Below are 19,364 nucleotides of genomic sequence, written 5' to 3' on the forward strand. Positions count from 1 at the left end.
AATCGTAGACCAGATAATTTATCCGCCCCTAATTATTTCTAGGCCAGAATGAGGTATTTCAAATAGTAAGAAAACAACTCTCTCGTTTTTTTCCTAGTGATTTCAAATCATTGGCCTACTACAATTTGATTCAATTTTAGTTGGCTGTTTGTCAAGAAAAAAATCACCAAAGGTCACTTACGAGCACCGCAGAATCACCTGCATATACGTTTCTGAAGCAGAAAGACTATTTTTTCATGCCTTTCTGACACTTTCAGCCATTCAGACTCCTACGTCTCGAAAGAAAACACATCTCAGGTGTCACAGTAATCTGGTTGGTATGAGATTATGGCTTTGCAAATTGCTGATTTTGGGTATGGATGCCTGGTCCATTTAAACGACTTCAGCATACATAGTAATAATAGACTACAGTGGCGCAGTCTTTCAGAAGACGAGACAAAAAGCTGTGCTTGTTAAAACAAAAAGATACCTCAGAAGCAGGAAAATTAATATTATTAATGAAAACAGAAGGAATTATTAGGAATGTTTTCACACGATAGAGTTCCTCATTCAGGATGTATTACCATGGGGACTTTACCAAGGGGTCTTACTGAATCTTTTTTCCCGAACGCGTCTGCAGCCCTGTGCACATTCCTCCGCTACAACCTATGATGTATTTGTAACATTTGCATGTAATCTGTCAGGCAGGGCCTCTGCTATAGAGCGTGGGAGTTTCGGGCCCGGGGGATTTGGGAGGCTACAGATGCAGAAATTGAAGTCAGTCAGATTTGTGGCAGAGATAGGGGTTTCCCCGGTGTTAGAAGAAGTGAAGAGTAAGCCCTGAGTGCGCTGCAATCTGACTGTGCACAGGCTATTCTCACAAGGTTTCCGTTTTCAAGGTTTGGATGCGTTTTGGCATTGGAGTTCTCCTTTTAAGCTGATCCGCCGCAATTTTTCAAGGTTCACCCACAAGTCATAATTACCCTAGAGGATAACAGCACATGGATGCAATGAAATGCATTCATAAAAGTGCTTGGTTTTGCATTGATGGGGCTCTAACTGCTTGTTATCTCTGAGCATGATTTAGAGGGGCATAAATGTAGCATCTCAGCCTTACACATTCATAACTCCTTCCATCAAAAAATCTCAAAGCATTTTACACACAGATGTAACCGGATAATATGTCCTGTTGTCTGTGTGGCATCTCCAACATCGGTTATCATCATTCTAAACCATATGCCAGGGTCTAGAGTATTCCCTGAAGTATTTTACATGGGAGGAATACATGTAAATAGAATATCTGGCAATCTATGAATGGCTCACAGGATTTTAATCAACTGCACAGTTTTAAAATTGGCATTTAAATCCCTCTCACATCTGTTGTTTAAAATAGCCAACAGCGTGTGGGATACATTCAGTATGCAATATTCATATGAGTATGTTAATAATAGTATACATTATCAGAGTAAAAAATAAGGTGTGTAACTGCAGTGCTCGTTAGCATAAGTATTTAGAGGTTTTGGAGAAAGCACTGTTTAATGGTAAAAAAAAATATTTTCCCCACACAGATAATACTGAGATATATTCTCTGTATTTTGAAGAGAGGACTTAAACGTTCCCATTTGCGCCCTTGATGCACACTGTGGCTTCCCGTGCTCTCCAAGAGCAGTCCTTATGGGGTAACTTGCATAGAAAGCTAATAAACTGCACCTGCTTTAGCTTCTAAATATCAAAGAAGGTGAAATACTTCTTGGAAAAAGTTGTTTATGGATCGTCTAGGCAAGGTCAGAGGTGACAGCTAACACTGGTTAGGTGTTCGCTAGCTCTGGTTCGTTGACAAGCACTGAATTCAAATTGCAGCCCTAGTCTGTCTTTCAATGCACTTGTATGGTCTCTGTGCCTTTGTTCCCTATCTGCAAAACGGTATTACTCATGCAGACTCTCTGCCACTCTTTCTTCATCTCAGTGAACCCTTTAAAAGAGGTTGAAGTGCACTAACACGGGGTGCCTTGCGTCTCTGACTGTAGAGGGTTCTAAGTGCTGGGGAGAGCCATACCCTCACTCTCCAAAAAATGCAGTAACTCTGCGACGGAGCACCCAAAAGCTGTTGAATTCTACCTGAAATAATCTTGGGTTTCATGTGTTTTCTTAGGCAGCTTCTGTCTCTGGTCCTTTCTGGTCCTACGCTGGTTGTTGTTCTCATACACTGCCGGTCACGTGCTAGGACAGGCATTTTTTTAAAAAAACAATGCAAAAAACACAAGGCAATTTAATTCCATCCCACAGGAATGACTGTACTACATTAGTCATTGTTTTGAAGTATGTTTTAGAAATTTGTAATGACAGCATTGGGATTATATAGTTAATAGTGGAGCAACCATTTTTACAATTTGTGTTTTACCCCACATGGAAAGCTATCATTTACTCCAAGTAATTAGGTTGGGTTTAATTTTGGCGAGACGTAGGCCCATATTATCCCGTGTAATATACTGTAATCCTCACGTTAGGTAGGGTGCCAAATATTCCGTTTGTTTTGGGAGCCAACAAAATTGCCACTTGTCCAGAGTTGTTCTTGGACAGAATTGTGAAAGTGGTAACATTTTGCTACTTAAACCAGTTTATTATTAGTCTGACAATTACCCAGAGATATATGTATCATTCATTGAAGATTATGTAGAAGGTGTATGGCAATTCACAAATAAAATTATGTATTTAACAGCATACGGGGGCAATGTTGAAAGGCTTGACATCATCAGACACTGAGGCTACTTTCTGTCTTTCATGATTGGACCCCAAAATCTCAATTTCTTTAGCTTCTTGTCATGCTATAAAGTACAGTGGTCAGAGAGATTACACCGCTGCCATATTGCTATTACACTACTGTATATCAGTTTGTTAATAGAAGATAAATCTAAGTTAAAAAAAGAAAAAGTAAGCTAAAATTTGTTTTTCCTCTCTACCCTTTCAAATGCTTTTTCTGTACTTTCTGTCTTAGTGGTTTACCTATCCTTTAGAAAGTCCGTTTAACAAAAGATATTTGTGAGTACGTAGTTATAGACTGGTGGCTATTGAGGGGCTGACAGCCGCAAATGACATCTTTTTTTAAATCCATATTTATTGCATATATGGACCGTTTTCTGAAATAGTTCTCTTTTTACTTCTGAAATCTGAGAGGAAGGATTCCATAACAACATTTTGTGCCTTACTGAATATAACTAACATCTTAGACGCTGAGATTTTTATATGTTCTGTAATGTCCAATTAAAAACTGTCAGCCTCTGTTGATTTCTTAGCACTGTTACCACTTAGAGGTGCTGTTATTTCTTGAAATCAAAGTTAAAACGTAATAGGCCAATGGTGGATCTGGATGAGGTGTGATTTTTCGCCTCAAGCAAACACACACGGGGCTCACTTTTCCCATTAAAGATGTTAAGCAGCAGTCCTCTCTGAGAGTTTGCTTCACTTGGTAGTTGTCATACTGCATAGGATGTTTCATTTTCTTCCATAGGAGATATTTTTACTTTTCTACCAGAAGATTATGAAATATGTAAGCCCATAAAGAATGTTTCAATAATTTTCATACTGGTGTTGAAGAAACAGCTGGATCCACATTCCTGTCTGTAAAGTCCAGTATTGCAATTCCCAGTTCATCATGATGGATTGGGTAATTCCACACTAAGGAATTAACTCAGTGTTTGGAAAGGACAGGATTGTACGATTGATTATTTTTGTTTGATTATAAATGCCATCCAGAAATAATTCCTGTACTCAGTCACTGACATATATGACCTCTCTTTCCTTCCAACCCCTCTGGAAATTTCTTTGTGCTGGCTATTTTGACCATGTGAGCGTTCAGGGAGATAAAACACGTATCAATTATGTTCCTACACATCTCGGTGAAGGAAATAATAAACATCGATCAGTGCTACTAGGAAGCGGATAGAGGTATAACTTTATGGGGAACAGCAGCTGTGTAGTGGTTAAAATAGAAGGCTGAGAGCCAGGTCTTATCAGTTTATCCTTGGCTCTGCTATAATCTTCTTATCATTAACCTTGCATTAGTCCTTTCAGTGGCATGCCTCCCTCCCCCAACCCTAAGCAATTTAGGATTGTGGAAGATGGAATTTTGGCCTATGTTCTTGGGTGGAGTGTTCATACCACCTCGCTTTTGGCACCCACTGTACGTGGCTGAGGCCCCCTCCATCATCTCTTTTGCAGTCAGGAAAGAGAGGTGGATGTCAACCTGACCTTCTTTTCGTCCTCACTCCTAACTTGGGCACTGAAGTTAGGTTTCTAAAGTAAGGACTATTTCAACATCTTTATTTGTCAGATAATTAAAATCACATAATTATTCCCAATGTTTATAAACTTACTGTAAGTAACTAATAAATTATTATTATAAATAATAAATGCAATAAAATAAAATTGTTATAAATTCAGATAAGCTGATTGGTGTTATAAATGAAGCTTTGCTTCTCAACTCTATAAAACTACAAGACCCTCATCATTCCCCCACCAGGCCAAAACGGGTGGATGCTAAAAAATATGTTTCTTGAGGAACCTTAATATGTGTGACATCCACTCCATGCCCGCACTAACCAGGCAGTAAATTCTTTAAACAGGGTCTGTCTTTTGTGCTGTGTGTGAACAACGTCTAATATACTGGGAACCTGTCTCTAAGAAATCCTTGATTCTATCATGATGCAAGTAATAATTAAAAAATACTGGGAAATATTATCAATTTATTCAAGGTCTGGAACAGCTGATTGGTAATTGCTGTCTTTTTGGTGCTATTATTTCATGCTCAGAAAGTGCTGGTGACAAGGCAGAAGCCTAACCACTCGTCTTGTTCTCTGATTTCGTCTCCCTTTCATCCTCTCCAGTAGTAGATCAAGAATATAACCGCAGACTGGTGCCTGTGGTGCAGAGCTCTCGGGGCTGCTGTCTGTGTGTGCTGGAGCATGCTGATAAAAAAAGTAACCTCAACAACAACAAAAGAAGGAAGAATTGTTTTCTTGCCCCCTATGGAATGGAGACCTAAAGGCAGGCGGGAGGTCCTGGTGTCTGGAGGAGTCGGCATGGCGGAAGGCCTCTGATTGCCTTTGTAATGTAATTGTTATAATGGTAGGCCAGGGAATTGCAGTGGTTCAGTGAAAAGCTTCAGCCGTTTCTCCTTGTGGTTCTTTGTGTGGTTACAGCAGGAGCTGGAGCATCCCTATGTGCAGATGTGCCACGACTGAGAATGGGTCTCAGATGGCTTTGTGAGCTCTGTGGATAACGATAGACCACAAGGAGCAAGGGAAGAACTAAACCTTCAGGAAAGCTTCTCCCTCCACATCTTTATGGAAAGTGGTTGGGGAAGGAGGGGGAGAAAAAGTTATAAAGTAGGTGCAGATCTGAACCAGACACAGAGTCATGGGGACACAGAAGGGGAGGAGAGAGATGAACATGGTATGCACAGGTCTCATCCTGCATGGACTCAGAAGAGCTCCATGCAGAAGCTCAGAAGAGCTCCAAGGTTCCTCTGTATAGATATAGCCACTAGAGATTTTTTTTTTAGTAGTTTTCAAGGACTCCTTTTTCATTAACATTCTTTCCTGTTGCGCTTTTTCATTCTTATCGATCATACCATATTCACAGTAACAGTGAATGAGTTACTAAAGCTCTCTTTCGGAACCAGATGACCCAACTTTGGCAAATGGATTTGTAAAATCTCTAGTTCAGCCATAGTTAGACCATTATAATTTTAAATAGTCCAAAGACTGAGTCTGGAAAGCTGCCTGGCAGAAAAGGACCTGGGGGTACTGGTTGACAGCCGGCTGAACATGAGCCGGCAGTGTGCCCAGGTGGCCAAGAAGGCCAACGGCATCCTGGCCTGTATCAGAACTAGTGTGGCCAGCAGGAGCAGGGAGGTGATCGTGCCCCTGTACTCGGCACTGGTGAGGCCGCACCTCGAATCCTGTGTTCAGTTTTGGGCCCCTCACGAGAAGAAGGACATTGAGGTGCTGGAGCATGTCCAGAGAAGGGCAACGAAGCTGGTGAAGGGCCTGGAGCACAAGTCTGATGAGGAGCGGCTGAGGGAACTGGAACTGTTTAACCTGGAGAAGAGGAGGCTGAGGGGAGACCTCATCGCGCTCTACAACTACCTGAAAGGAGGTTGTAGCGAGGTGGGGGTCGCTTTGTTCTCCCAAGTAACAAGCGATAGGACGAGAGGAAATGGCCTCGAGTTGCACCAGGGGAGATGGATTGGATATTAGGAAAAATTTCTTCACTGAAAGGGTTATGAAGCATTGGAACAGGCTGCCCAGGGAAGTGGTTGAGTCACCATCCCTGGAGGTATTTAAAAGATGTGTAGATGTGGCGCTTAGAGACATGGTTTAGTGGGACTCAGCAGTGTTAGGTTTATGGTTGGGCTCAATGATCTTAGAGGTCTTTTCCGACCTAGATGATTCTATGATTCTATGAAATAGAACTTCTTTCTCTTCTTCTGGGTGACTATTCCATAGTCTGGCAGATGCCCCTCTTGGGAAGCTTTCACATATGTTCACTTTAAATACTTTCATTTTCTATCTCATTATTTGTGTATTGATCGCTTTATATGCCTATAATACCCCACTTTTCTGGAGTTCCATCTCTCTACCTTATACATTTACCTCTCTAAGGAAATATGTGATCCCTTTCCATACCAAAGTTTTTTAATCAAGCCCTAACCACAGCATTCTTCAGTGATCTGCAAGAGTACCGAGCAGGGATATGTCTATGTTGGGCTCCCAGCAGAGATTGCAGTATTAAGAAGGAATTGGTGGTAAAAGAGTTAGCTCAGGTGCTGGTAGCAGCTTATGCACAGCAGTGCTAGATTCTCTGTGGGCTGCTAAAACACTCCAAAGAAATAGGACTGGTTTGCTGGTGCTGTTGGAGCTAGATTGGTACCAGCCCGTAAAATAAACCGGCTCTGATACATCTATGCTACCCCATAGTCCTTCCTTTTTTCATCCTGTGGAAGGGAGTTAAGTCATCTTTGGTCTTAAAGCAGGCGCTTCTGATACATGTTCACCTGTGTGTTGAAATGTGGGATGCAGCAATAACCACCAATTAAGAGCTTTGTCATCTACAGGTAATAGAATAGGCCTGTACATCATCATAACTCAAAAATGTGAGTTACTGATCTAGCTAGGGTCAGAAGAGTTGTTTCTTTACTCCCCAGCCAGGGCTTTGGTCTGTAGACCGTGGAACCTCTCCAGTGTTTCAGGAGGCAGGTGGGCTGCAAACCTTTCTTTTGCAAAGCATCCTGCTTACGGAAGGATTCCCAGTGCTGAAGCTGAAGTGAAAACTTTTGCATGGAAATTCTCATGAAAATGGCCAGAGCTGAAAATACCAAAAAAGCCACTAACACAAACATTTTTTATTTTTATTTTCAGGAAATTCCAGTATCAATACCTCTGGTTATTTTTGGTCCAATTGGAGTCAAAGGCAGTAGGCAGTAAAGTCTTCAGTGCCCGTTACAGAGGCAAATTCTGCCAGTAACCTTTTAGTTTGTGTTGGTTTTGTTGGGGTTTTTTTAGAGAAAAGTAGAGTGTTCCTTGGCTATGCGCTCCTCTGAGTGGGTTTCTTCTTTTTCATCTTGAGGGGTTTTGTTTGGCTGGGCCCAAGGAGAGGGGGTTCTTCCATGAGATCTTTTTTATTCTGTCTAAATATTGCTCATCCCTTTGCTTTCACTGTGCCCTTCCAAATAAATTCTAAACAGATTTCCTGTCTTTTCAAAGCATCAGCACCATTAATACAGTAGGTGACACTGTTAATATAGTAGGCAGGTTAAGGAATGGTGAGCATGAGATGAAGGGTTGATGAAGGAACTTTGAAAAACATTCAAAATAATATCTAAGATTTACACCAGGTTTGTGTTAGTGGGAGGAGTTCATTGGAGTTTTGTCCTGTCTGCCTCTGGCAGAAAGGAGGGTTCAGGGAGGAGGCTTGCTAAATTAGACCTCAACGATGGGAGGAAATTCAGAATTAGTCAAGGTGAGGACTTTGCATCTTAATCTTTTTCATGATTTCAAATCAGCCTTGGGATTCATCTATGGATCACCAGTCCCAAGGATCCTGAAGACATAATTCAGACCTCGCAGAACCATGAAACAAGCTGAAAAATCACAAGATCTCAAAAATGAGTGTTTTGTTCCTTTTCCTCCAAGCTTTTAGGGTATATTTGTGTAGAGTTCTTCTTTACAATCACAGATGTTAAGAATTGTTATTCAATAACAAAAAAAAATTAGATTCTCAGGTAGTCACTTGCCAGGGTCAAGGTCCTCCAGAAACACCCCAAATATCACAAGATGAGCAATAAAATCCTGGCAGGTAGGAGTGGTGGCTTTCAGATGGAAATCATGTGCTAGCCAGTAGGTTGGGATGTGTTTCCCTGGCCACTGGGGGTTAATACCAGCTGAAATTCTAGTGAAACCTGGAGTGTTAATCCACATTAAGGAGATCTGGGGAAAGCAGCTTTAATCCCTTCAAACACAGTGATAAAGTTGTTACTGCCTGCCTACATATATACTTCATGGACCATTCATCTGGGCATCAGATGAACCAGTCGGCATAGCAGAAGACTCCCTAAAACAAAGTAAAGAATGATCTTTCCCTTGTGTTTCCCCTTAAATTCCAGTAAGTATTACAGGAAATCCTGAATTTATCTGAGATAAACAGCAGAGTTCTACTTTTTCAGATTGTACTTACTTTCACGTGTGTTTATCTTCTATCTACTGCACCATCAGGACTGCCAAAAAATAGGTCCAATCACTTCCTGGTCTAAGTTTATGATGTGTTCCCACCCCTCAGTTTTACTGGTTAGGCTCAGCAGAACAAATTCTGATTTAACTCCTAGGAAGGCCCAAGATGTCACTCACTAGACATCTGCAGCAGCGAAGGACGTTGGGGAGCAAATATGATGTGCAAATATGGTGCATCTGGGTAAACGCGAGAGTCAGCTCTTAAAGCTGGAGTTCGGAGAGATCTCTTTCATTCATCCATGGGAGAAGGCCTCATTATAATTGTTCAAGCCTGACTGGATTACATCACTTTCCCCCTCATTTCACTCCCTCCCCGCTTGCCTCCCTCCTTTTATTTACGCCCCTTGTTCGGCGGCAGCGTTGAGCGGGGGCTGCCTTAATGATGCATGCTGATCGCTTCATTCCCCGTTGCTCCCCCATCGCCTCCCCGAGTGCTTTGAAGTGTGCTCAGGTCTCAGGCTCCAGTTCAGAGGTCACTTTGTTTATTTATGCAAAGCTGGCTCATCTGTGAAATGGGGCTTTCAAGGCCTCTGACATCAAAGACTCCAAAGCTGGTCCCATCAAGTCAGAGCAGGGACGGGCCTTGCATTATAACAAATTAAAGCAACTCTGTGAATCATAGAGAAATATTACGGCTAGATTTTCGCTTCAAAAACTGGGCCGTTGTTTTGACTCGTGGTTGGATGCTCAGCACGTAGTATTGGCCTGAAAACCAGTCATACCCGTTCGGCTAAAACACGAAGCCTTCGTGGAGAGTCTGTGGGTAAATAAAATTTGATCCTGGCTTGGTAACAGTCTGTGAATATTTCCCATCAGTTTCTCTCAGAGCCGGACTGTTATGCAGAATTTTCCATTTGTTTTAACTTTTAAGAGGGAATGGAACAATTCTGCTATGGTAATAAACAGTAACTATACCCCGCTTATGTGGCACTCTTTGTCCCATAGGATCCCCAAAGTGCGTTTTCAATTGATGGAGTTACATACAGAAATCCCTTTTCTGCAGAAATTCAGCCTGCTTTGGGACAGGGGTAGACCAAAAAGACACATGGCAGGCAATATGCATAGAGCATCGTGCTTTCTGGGGCGAGAAAGGGCAATTTGGCCCATGACGTCAGCACTGATAATCGGGGCCCCATACAGGCAGACGCGTCAAGTCTCATGCAAAACCAATCCCCTGACTGCCCCTTTCAGCCCCACCACACACTTCCCCAGCACAGCACCAGCATCTCAGTCCTGTGGCATCTCAGATCTAGAAGCCAGCTTGCAACCACATCCTGAAGCAAGAGAGAGGCGATGCTGGAGAGCAGCTGGGGATCACTGGGATGACATTCCTGAACAACGGGCTGATGCCTCTGGATCCATCCTGGCCCTATCTTGTATGGCCAGGTGCAGTATTTGGAGGGGAAGGGGCTACATGAGTTTGTCCATGTCTCCAAGGCTATCACCTGACATGATATCGGAGCCTTCCACTTCAGGTTTCTTGACCAGCCAGCATGCTTTGTAACACCATGGAACGAAATTGTACAGTGAGGACACCTAAATCATGTATATGTTTTCTCAGCCTCAGATACTCGTGACGTAAAATTAGTCAGTGATTATTTTTCAAGGCAGGTTTTCCACTTCGTCTTCCAACTGGCTGCTCTCCTAAGCCTGTGATACTGTCCAAGAAGTCCAGTACAGGATGACCTTCCGATATAGGTCACAGAAAAGGGAGCTTGTAGGAAACTTCAGCAGCTCATCCTTCTTAGCGCTGCCTCTTGCGGTAATCTGCTGGCAGCAAAGCTGGCAATGCTGCATAGCTGGTCCCTGCTGCCCTTCGGCTGCAGACTGATTTTTTTGTATGTACTTATCACCCTGACCTGCCTGCCCCTGTGGGAGGTGACAAGAGCATGAGTAAGCAATCGGGCTTATTAGGTCATTTTTGAATATAGCTAAGACTCATGTGATTTCTGCTACTAACTCATGGCTTTGTATGCTGCTCATACATATCTGAATGTGGCTCATTTTTTCAGATCCACTCTCTGGGTAATAAGAATATTGCCAGGCCAGTTGCATTTGTAAAGCTTGGGGTGAAATGCAAACAGCAGGCAGATCTGGCACTATTAACCAGGTTTCAGACTGCAGGTTCGGGCTGAACCAGATGCCTCTGAACTTTCAGGAAATTTGGCTTTGCTTTCAGCGTCATAATTCCCTCCCTAGGAGTGAGCAGGGTGACTGAAGTGTGTTTGTGGTACAGAAAGATATCCATCCTTGCTAGCACAGGGACTAGAACAACTGCAAAAGTGTTTCCCTACCCTAGGAAACTACTTGATATTAAAATTTAAAAAATGAGAAAGTTCTTCAAACCAGGGAGAGAGAGATTCTTTCCATGTAGCCGCAGTACTAACTTTGGATGGGGCAGGTGGAAATCAAATCTTGGTGATACCTGAATTAGACAGGGCTCTTCCATCCTAAGGGTGTTCCTGAGATATGTGTCTCCCACAGTGCTGTTCCGCTTTATGTAATAAGCTCTTTTCTGGTTCTCTGAGACCACAGTTCAGCGCTTAAGACACTCACCCAAGGTGGAAGAGGGGAGGTTCAAATCCCTCTCTGAATGCAGCAGAAGAGGGACTTGACCCTGGGTCACTCACACCCCAGGTTAACGCTTTATCATTATATCACTGGCTGTTCTGCTGCCTCACTCACACTTTTAAGTTTGACTGGAGATTCCTGGGCTTCAGGGAATCTTCCCAAAATGAGTTTCGTCCAATTTCTGGATTTCCTGAATCAGCTTTTTTCCTACAGTTCTCAAGTGTGAATTCGTTCAGATACAGTCACGCTGAAGGTAGGAGCCCAATTCACTGCACGTTGCGGCTGGAATGGAGACTGCTGGAACATCCCTCACCCAGTGTGCAGCTCTGGGGATGGGAAGGAGTAGTTTTGCTCTACATGAGTTTCCATGTTGATGACATTTCCCCCCCACCACCGAGCCTTCTCCTATGTGGTGTTGTTAACGTTACCACATCCCTAAGTGAAACCGGTTCCAGTGGATCGAAAACAGCATGTCTAAATGCATGCAGTTATTTATTTCAGTCTTGCTCCTCCGCCAAACAATCTATTTTATAGGCTCAGCATGGTGGCATTAGTTATCCTGAAATCTCCCCCGCAAATGATTTTTTCTGGGTTTGGTAGGTTTGCGATTTAGGAGGATAACAACCGAAGAAGCATCTTCAAAGGATCAAACAGATTCAGAGCAATTTTACTTACATCAAAAGCTTGGCAGCATGTCAAGAGGTGTTGAGAACGCCAGTCAGTCCTTGTGTGTAGGCAGGAGGAGCGCACATGGGCTGACATACTGTAACATGAGGCAGGAGGCAAGGGGGGATATACTGCTCTTTGTACATCAGGCTGAGTAGGATTAAGATATAATTGACAGAACATCGCCACTTAAACGTCTTAACCACTTTTAAGATATTCGGCAGTTAACAATGGGCAGGAATCCTACATCTCTGACCACAGTTTTTCTTTCTTCTCCGTTACTCAATACACTTCTCTAATTGTGCTAAGGGATTTACTAAGTTCTCTGTCAGAGAGCATCCAAGATTTCATTCGTAGCACTACTGATACTTATGTGAAAAACTGTACAAGTGCCAGAAGATAATCGATTCAATATTTTGACTGAAAGGAGACAATCTGTCATATGCAAGCCATCATATATAATGGGTATATTTGTATTCCCTGCATTCGGTTTGCCAAGGCAGTAAAAACACAGTTGTAAAACGTAGCACATGGGTTACTCGTCTCCTCTGTAACACCGGCTGCGGGCCAGCCTCGGCGGAGCCTGGACGGGCCGTTTGCACTCAGGGCACCGCGCGGAGCTGGTGTTTCCTGAGCGTGACTGCCTTTCACGCTGCTTCCCTGTGGTTTGGGCTGGGAGCTGGCTGGAGCCCCCGGGAAAGCCTCCCGGTTTCCAGCGATGGACGGAGGGCGAGGGGGAGGTGGGAAGGGGCAGTCGGCTGGAGTGAGCTGCCGAAGGAAGAGCCCGGCGTGCTGCTGCCCTGAAAGTTTTCTTTTCCCTTCGAAGCGACAGCTGCACATACCTCCGGGGAAAACTGTGCCGAAGTAACCACAAGGAGAAGGGAAAAATCTGTCAGGGGCGAGGGGGGACAAACCCATATGGCATTGCAGCCTCGCTGCTTAAGGGACAGCGGCAAACGAGATTGGAGCATGTGTCGGCATAAAATGCGCCATGCTGAGGAGACGGGATGATTTTCCAAAATAGCGGAAACTGGGGGGAGGATGGGGTTAAACACACGTTCTTCTCGCACAAAGACTGCACACCAGTTTACGCACCAAGCACTGTTTAAACACAACCTAACTTCTAAAACAACTGTAAAGAGCAGCTCTATTATTTGTACATTTGGGGGGGGCATGCTCTTGTATAAACTGAGATTAGTTTTTCCTCTCTGCCGCAGAGATTACAGCAAGAAATTTCCTCTCCTTTGCTCATGAGACCTTTTTCTTACGGGTTTTAGGAGTTGGGCATTTGGAGGGATTCATTCCTTAGGTCAGATGTTTCCACTTCTCTTGATTTTTATTTTTTTTACACCATTGCGGAGCAGTTTCTTAGCGAGGTGAACTTTTTCCCAGCCTTCACCTGACCTATCTCTGAAAATCAAACTTCACACCCTTCAGTGCACTTTAGCTAGGAGCTGAGTAGCTCTCGATCAAGATCTTCACCTCAGATCCAGCTGCCGTATGGGGCTGTGCCACCTGTAGAGCACAGAAGTAGCCTTGGAAGAGCCATACTTTGCTGCGCCGTCACCTATAGGTACCCAAAGTCCCTCAGGTGGACCTCCCTCCTGGTGTGACGCATTGCTGTAAGAGGATGCTCTGAGCTGAGCGCTTGTGCAGTAGAGGTCGGGCTGTTACTAGAGGAGGTAAAAACTTCACATCTGGACACTGCAGAGGTGTGAGGCCACCCAGCATCACCCGGGTTACAGAAGGAGGCTCAGGGCACTCTCCTGCTCCCTCGGCCCTGGTGAAGACCTTGTAGGTGGCTGTATGACAGCGGCAATTTGAGGTGGGGGCTGCTGGAGATATGGGGGTTTCACCTTGCAGTGATTTCTATTTCTCCGAACAGTACAGGGCACAGAGTTGAGACCTTGATGCTGCTCTGTGGTAGTGGTATAGACAACTAGAGTGATAAGGGACAAAGTGGTGTGTGGTTGATAAAGGTGTGACCTTAGTTAAAAAAAAAAAATATCCACAAACAGCTTTTCAATTCAATATTACTTTCTCCAGCCATAGCTTTGCATTCAGCATCCCTTGAGGGCTCATTTGACCTCAGACCTGCTTGCTTTCCTATTTTTTATGGAAGCTGAAAGGTGAATTAGTGGCCCTAATTCCACTGCTTGTGCTCTGTGTGACTGATCACATAAGTCTTCCCCCACCTCCTAGGTTTAATTATCTGTAATTTTGATTTATACCATTATTTGCATAGGAGGTACAACGGATCAGCTCCTCCTAGGGAACAGCAACCTGTAAACATAAACAAAGAGGCTTTTGTCAGCTATTAATGGAAACATTGATTAATCTCCCATTGCTTTGGTAGCCTGCCGAAAAGCTCATAAAGCAGCAAACTAAATTGTTCATTAAACTGGCCAGGCTGTGAGTGCCAGGATGTGGATGCCAAATGTACGTTGAGTGTGTTTCAGCTGCATGGTGCCTCCAGGAGGAAATGCAAACTCTTGTTATCGTGCTGCTATGCTGCAGGAGACCTTCTTAACATCTTCCCTTTCCTTTGCAGATGATGCCAGCTCAGGAAAGGATAGCCAGGTACCTGAAGGCTCCAATGGAGAATATGAAGATCATTCTGGGAAGCAATGGGGTAAGGAGCAGTGTATGTTTTTTGGTTTTCCTCAATTCTTGGTTCAGTGCTGTTCACGCAGCACATTTCTCAGTTGCTGAAGGAAAGGAAAGGCAGAGCGACTGGAGTGAGTTCTCCCTACAGATGGTCAAATAATAAACAGAGCGTCAGCTGAACATGTCGGTGTGAATGGATCCCATCCAAGGGTCCTCCTGCGAAATGCAGCCCGTGGTCTGCTCTAGGGCCCCCTGCCATATACCCCAGCATGGTTCTCCCTTGCATTTGTTTTTCTGGGCAGTGACTTCCTTTGCATGTGCAGCTATTATAGCTTTCATAGACTCTCTATAAAAGGCATATTGACTTTTACAGCAATATTTCCAAAAGCCTTCAGTGCCAACATAACACTGCTCCCACTGAGGGCAAATGGGAGGTCTGACTTCACTTCGGGAGAATTAGTATTAGGCCAAAGCTGAGTATTTTTTAAAATTACCCTCTCTTTTAGACACCTGCATGAACTTCTCTAAGCCCGGGACTGTTCAAGCATAGGACTTCGATGCTGTTGCAGAGCTTTGGGGAACTGCTAAATCTCACTTGGAACAGGTTCTGAATCATCGCAAGACTTGCAGGTCCAAAGTTTGGTCCAAGCACTCCTTGAAGGACAATAAGTTGTCAGGCTGATGCCAAACAGCTTTTGGCCATTACTGACAGGAGTGCGATGTGAGTTTATGACCTCGAGGGATGAAGCAGAGCATTTCCATTTTGCTCTTGCAGTATACATCCCTCCTTTTAATTTTATAATACAGAGATGGCTTTGTATCACATTCACGGCCAGGGAGTAACCTCACAGCAATGGTAGGGATGCAACCTGTCAAGCTTTCACCACTCGAGCTGAAGCCAGTTTTCTTCAGGAGCTGGCAAACAAGGGATGTGGTGTGCTGCGCTGTAGTCCAGTCCACACCTGGAGGAGGCAGTGCTATAATAGCTTTGAATTACAGATTCATCCGAGACTGGGTTTGAGCTGGGAGAGGAAGGTAACCTCCACTCATTCTGGAAATGACAACATTTTAGAACTAGAGGAAGGGTGGCTTAGATAAACTACAGGTCAGGAGCCCTTCAGGAGGGGTTCAGCAGCTAGCAAGAAAAGCTGCCATCTCTCCACTCTTCATTACCCTGGTGGAGATGAGAGCAGACATTGAATGCCATGGCAGATGCGCTGCTATAGAGTTGGTGGATGATGGATCAATACAACAATAATATTATGAAAAAAGATGTAAGCACTACTAAAATTATTAGGCATTAACAATCTCATATCAGATTGTGTCTTACTCTGTGCTGCCCTGGCCCAGTCCTTCTTTGTGCTGCAGAGTGTTCCTGCACCTCTGCTTTTTCCCCTTTCCTTCCCTCCTGTCTCATCTCTCCAAGCAGAAAAATGGCTGCGGCAGGCCACACACACCCCCAAGCCCTTTCCATCCAGCAGCGTTGACCAGCAAAGTGCTGGTATGAGCTGGTCTGCAGGGAGGGTCAGTGTGTGACTGCAGGTTTCTGGAGGATAATGGGTAGCAGTTTGTGTTTGCAGAGTCCTGGTCCCTAGAGAAGTGGGAGAGGAGAAAGCTCCACTTTGCTTTCCAGCTACCATCATGGAGTGGTATTGCTGGAGAGAGATTCTGCCCCCATCAAGAGCAGGGACCTGATGTGGGGAAAGATAGATACCCCATCCACATCTTCCCACAACTGACTGAGCTCTTATCCAAAAGTCTTGAAAGTATTTCGATATTTAGTTGTATCATGAAAGCTTGAGGCGGTACTGACCATCACTATGTGGAGATAACTGTCATGGATCGCAGCAGACTACGTGTGTTAGCTAACCACCTCACTTTGTATGAGTAACGTCTGACAGGAGCCTCTGGGACTGATCCATGCACCTTGAGGTGTCCCACAGGGAGAGGAGACCGCTGAATTCTTTCCCATGTCTTTGTGCCGACAGCCTTCTGTTTCATTTAATTTTCATTAGCTTAAATAAATCTTCATGGTAAACAGCATTTCAGCAAGGAACCCGTATACAACACTGTCTCTTTGTCCCCATCCACTTGTGTTTTCCCTTGCTCTTGTGTGTGGCATAATTTATACTGTACAAATGTGCGGTTCATGTTTATGAAGCAAATGCCAAGTGATGTGGAGGAGAACAAGCATGTGAAGTATAAATAACACAGAGGCACTTTGTAATGGCCTTCGCTGGCACTCCAACAAGCAAAACTTCTGTAAATGGTACAGATTTGGGGACAGACATTTACTAGCACCAACTCAAAAGAGACTTTTTCTGCCTCTCTCTCACACTGCTGCTTCTCCCCCTTTCTCTTTTGTGCTTGCTGGGTCTCTTTTTCTTTCTTATGTGTGTCTCTCTCTTTTTCTCCTTTTTTGTTAACTGGCTTTTCTAAACTTGTCCAATTCAGGCTTTTGTCAAGGAAACATTCAGGACTGTGTAAATGGGATCTGGTTTCAGCATATTGCACACAGCCTGGAGTAGCTTTTGAGACCACATAATCACTTAACCTTCTTTAAACAGAAGAAGAAAGAAAGACAGAAAGAGCCAAAGAAGTTTAGCTTTACCTGTACTTTGGTATGTATCTGGGCAACAACGTACGAGGAGTGAATGCAAAACTCCAGACAGATTCATGGGAGTCACAGTGGGAGGAAAACCAGAAATGTTTTAGGCCTGCTTTTTTGGGAGGAAAGAGAGTTTCTGTCTTGCAATGCCCTTACTGAGCAGGGACACCACCAAGTCCTTCTGAAATATTGCTGTGGAAGCAGGGAAGAGGTAAGGGAAGGTGAGAGCTTCGAGTCACTCGCTTGACTCTTCACTCTGCATGGGCAGTGTGACTGTCCTGTCTCCCACCTGCTCTTTGATATGTTAGTCCCAGCTCAGGAATCCCATCCGGCGAGGATCTACCCCTACCTGGACCTGCAGTTCCTGGGCTCGGAGTAAATTACTGCCGTATTAGAGGATAACTGGTTTCACGGCTGGTTCTTAACCTCTCCATGGACCTTGCAGACATTCACTCCATTTCCCCAATGACAGCCCTTATCTGCACGTCTCCCTCAGTTCAGCCTTAAACTTCTACATGTCATTGCTCACAAGGTGCAGCTCTGACAGGGTTAATTGTCTCGCTGGAAGGGTGATTGTTTTTGCTGGGAGGGGGCCTCCTCTTGCAGCAGACCACCAAGGGAATACCCAGCAATTTACGCACCACAACCTGTGGAGTGGGTTAGTATGTCACACTTGCTGCTCAGCTGTCACGGCAAGGACTTTCAGTGCCGGAGTTGCTCCAGTTCATTAGATTACACATGAAAGCCTCTGTATGGAGAGTAAAGCATTTCTGAGCAAGAGTTTGAAATAACACGAAAGGGCTGGGACCCAAAATGACAGCCAAGGGGGGCAAGGGAAGGCTGCGGAGGCAGATGGTTTCCCCTACAGAAAAGGACTTTGAAGAGAGGGGTATGCCAAAGGGTGTCTTCTTCTGAGAGGGAGGGATGTTGGGCAAGGCTGCAGGGGGGTGAGGACTAAGGGATACGTTCACAGACTTCGGAGGGCAATGGCTGCCGTTCCCCGGTGCTTGGAGAGAGGAAGCTGCAGACCAGCCTCCTCCAGCCAGCAAAGCTCCGCTATAATGCACATCCCAGAGCTTCTGGCCCTCAGCCCTGAGCCGTCCTGTAGCTAACTTCTCTGATACACGAAGCACAATGTTCTCAGCTTGCTTTGGTGTGTTACATGCTACTGAGGTTGTGGCTTTCCAGTTGCCGTTGGTGAAGGCCAGTGGCTGATGGGCATAATTCAACCCGGTGTGTCACAGAGCAAGCCGCTCATTACCTCTTTCTCTTATTTCCCAAGAAAAGGATCCGGAAGGATTTACCAGGGGAGTGCATAAATGCAGGGTGACTGCCCATTGGGGCTGAAGAGTAAGATCATGGTAAGCAAGAAATAGGGTTCAAAAGCAGGGGGAGAAACCTGTTGTGGAAATGCTGAATGGACTCGGAGGAGAAACTGGCTTTGCCAAAATAAAAAAAAGAAGACAGGTTAATTTGGCAGGAGTATTTTGGATGTAGGGGGAGAGTGCCAAGTGGGAGTCAGAAGTGGTGTTAATCTCAGCAGGAGACTGGCATTGCATAATTAAAGTAACTGTGAGAAATCTGTAACTTCTTTTGAATTCTTCATTACAGGGTACTATTAGACAAGCTTTTGCCTTGCAACAGATCATGTTCTATTGCTTCAACTGTCTTAAAAGTTTTTGCAAAGATCTTTTTCTTTTTATTGATTAGTTAGACCAACTAATGACTTTACAGGAAAACTCTCTGCAATGTCAGTAAAGCTACTAGGGTGTAAAGGGTGCCATTCCCTCTGGAATGCTGACATAATCTGCATTAAAATTAGATGCAGTTGAGGGTATAAGTTTCAGATTTTGCCAGATGGGGACCTTGCATTTCTCTAGTGTTCTTGTCACTGCGATTAGAAATATTGGTGATTTCCTTGCTAAGACAAGGTGACTATCTTAACCCATGATTCTGTCCACCAGCAGCTATTGCTTCAGCTTCTCCATTTTTGGGATGGACTGGCATGGGGTATCTTCTAATAACAAGGCTTTTTTGGGGGGTCTTTGCATTTGTTTGTTTGCTTCTTTGGGCCTTTCAGCATGAATGCTTCATAAATAAATGTTGAATGAATTGCATTCATGTAAATTCAGATCAATGTACAAAAG

The 19,364-nt window shown here is 44.2% G+C and overlaps 1 protein-coding gene across 1 annotated transcript in view; it reads left to right on the top strand.

Moving 5' to 3' along the window:
• The window catches only part of FGFRL1 (fibroblast growth factor receptor like 1), a 176,220-nt gene that overhangs the window by 146,894 nt on the left and 9,962 nt on the right, over nt 1-19,364 (top strand). The window contains exon 3 of the mRNA XM_075148479.1: nt 14,554-14,634. Within this exon, the coding sequence (XP_075004580.1) occupies nt 14,554-14,634 (81 nt within the window). The remainder of the gene's footprint in view (nt 1-14,553; nt 14,635-19,364) is intronic.

The sequence above is a fragment of the Calonectris borealis genome, chromosome 4, assembly GCF_964195595.1.
Source record: "Calonectris borealis chromosome 4, bCalBor7.hap1.2, whole genome shotgun sequence".
NCBI classification, from domain to species: domain Eukaryota; kingdom Metazoa; phylum Chordata; class Aves; order Procellariiformes; family Procellariidae; genus Calonectris; species Calonectris borealis.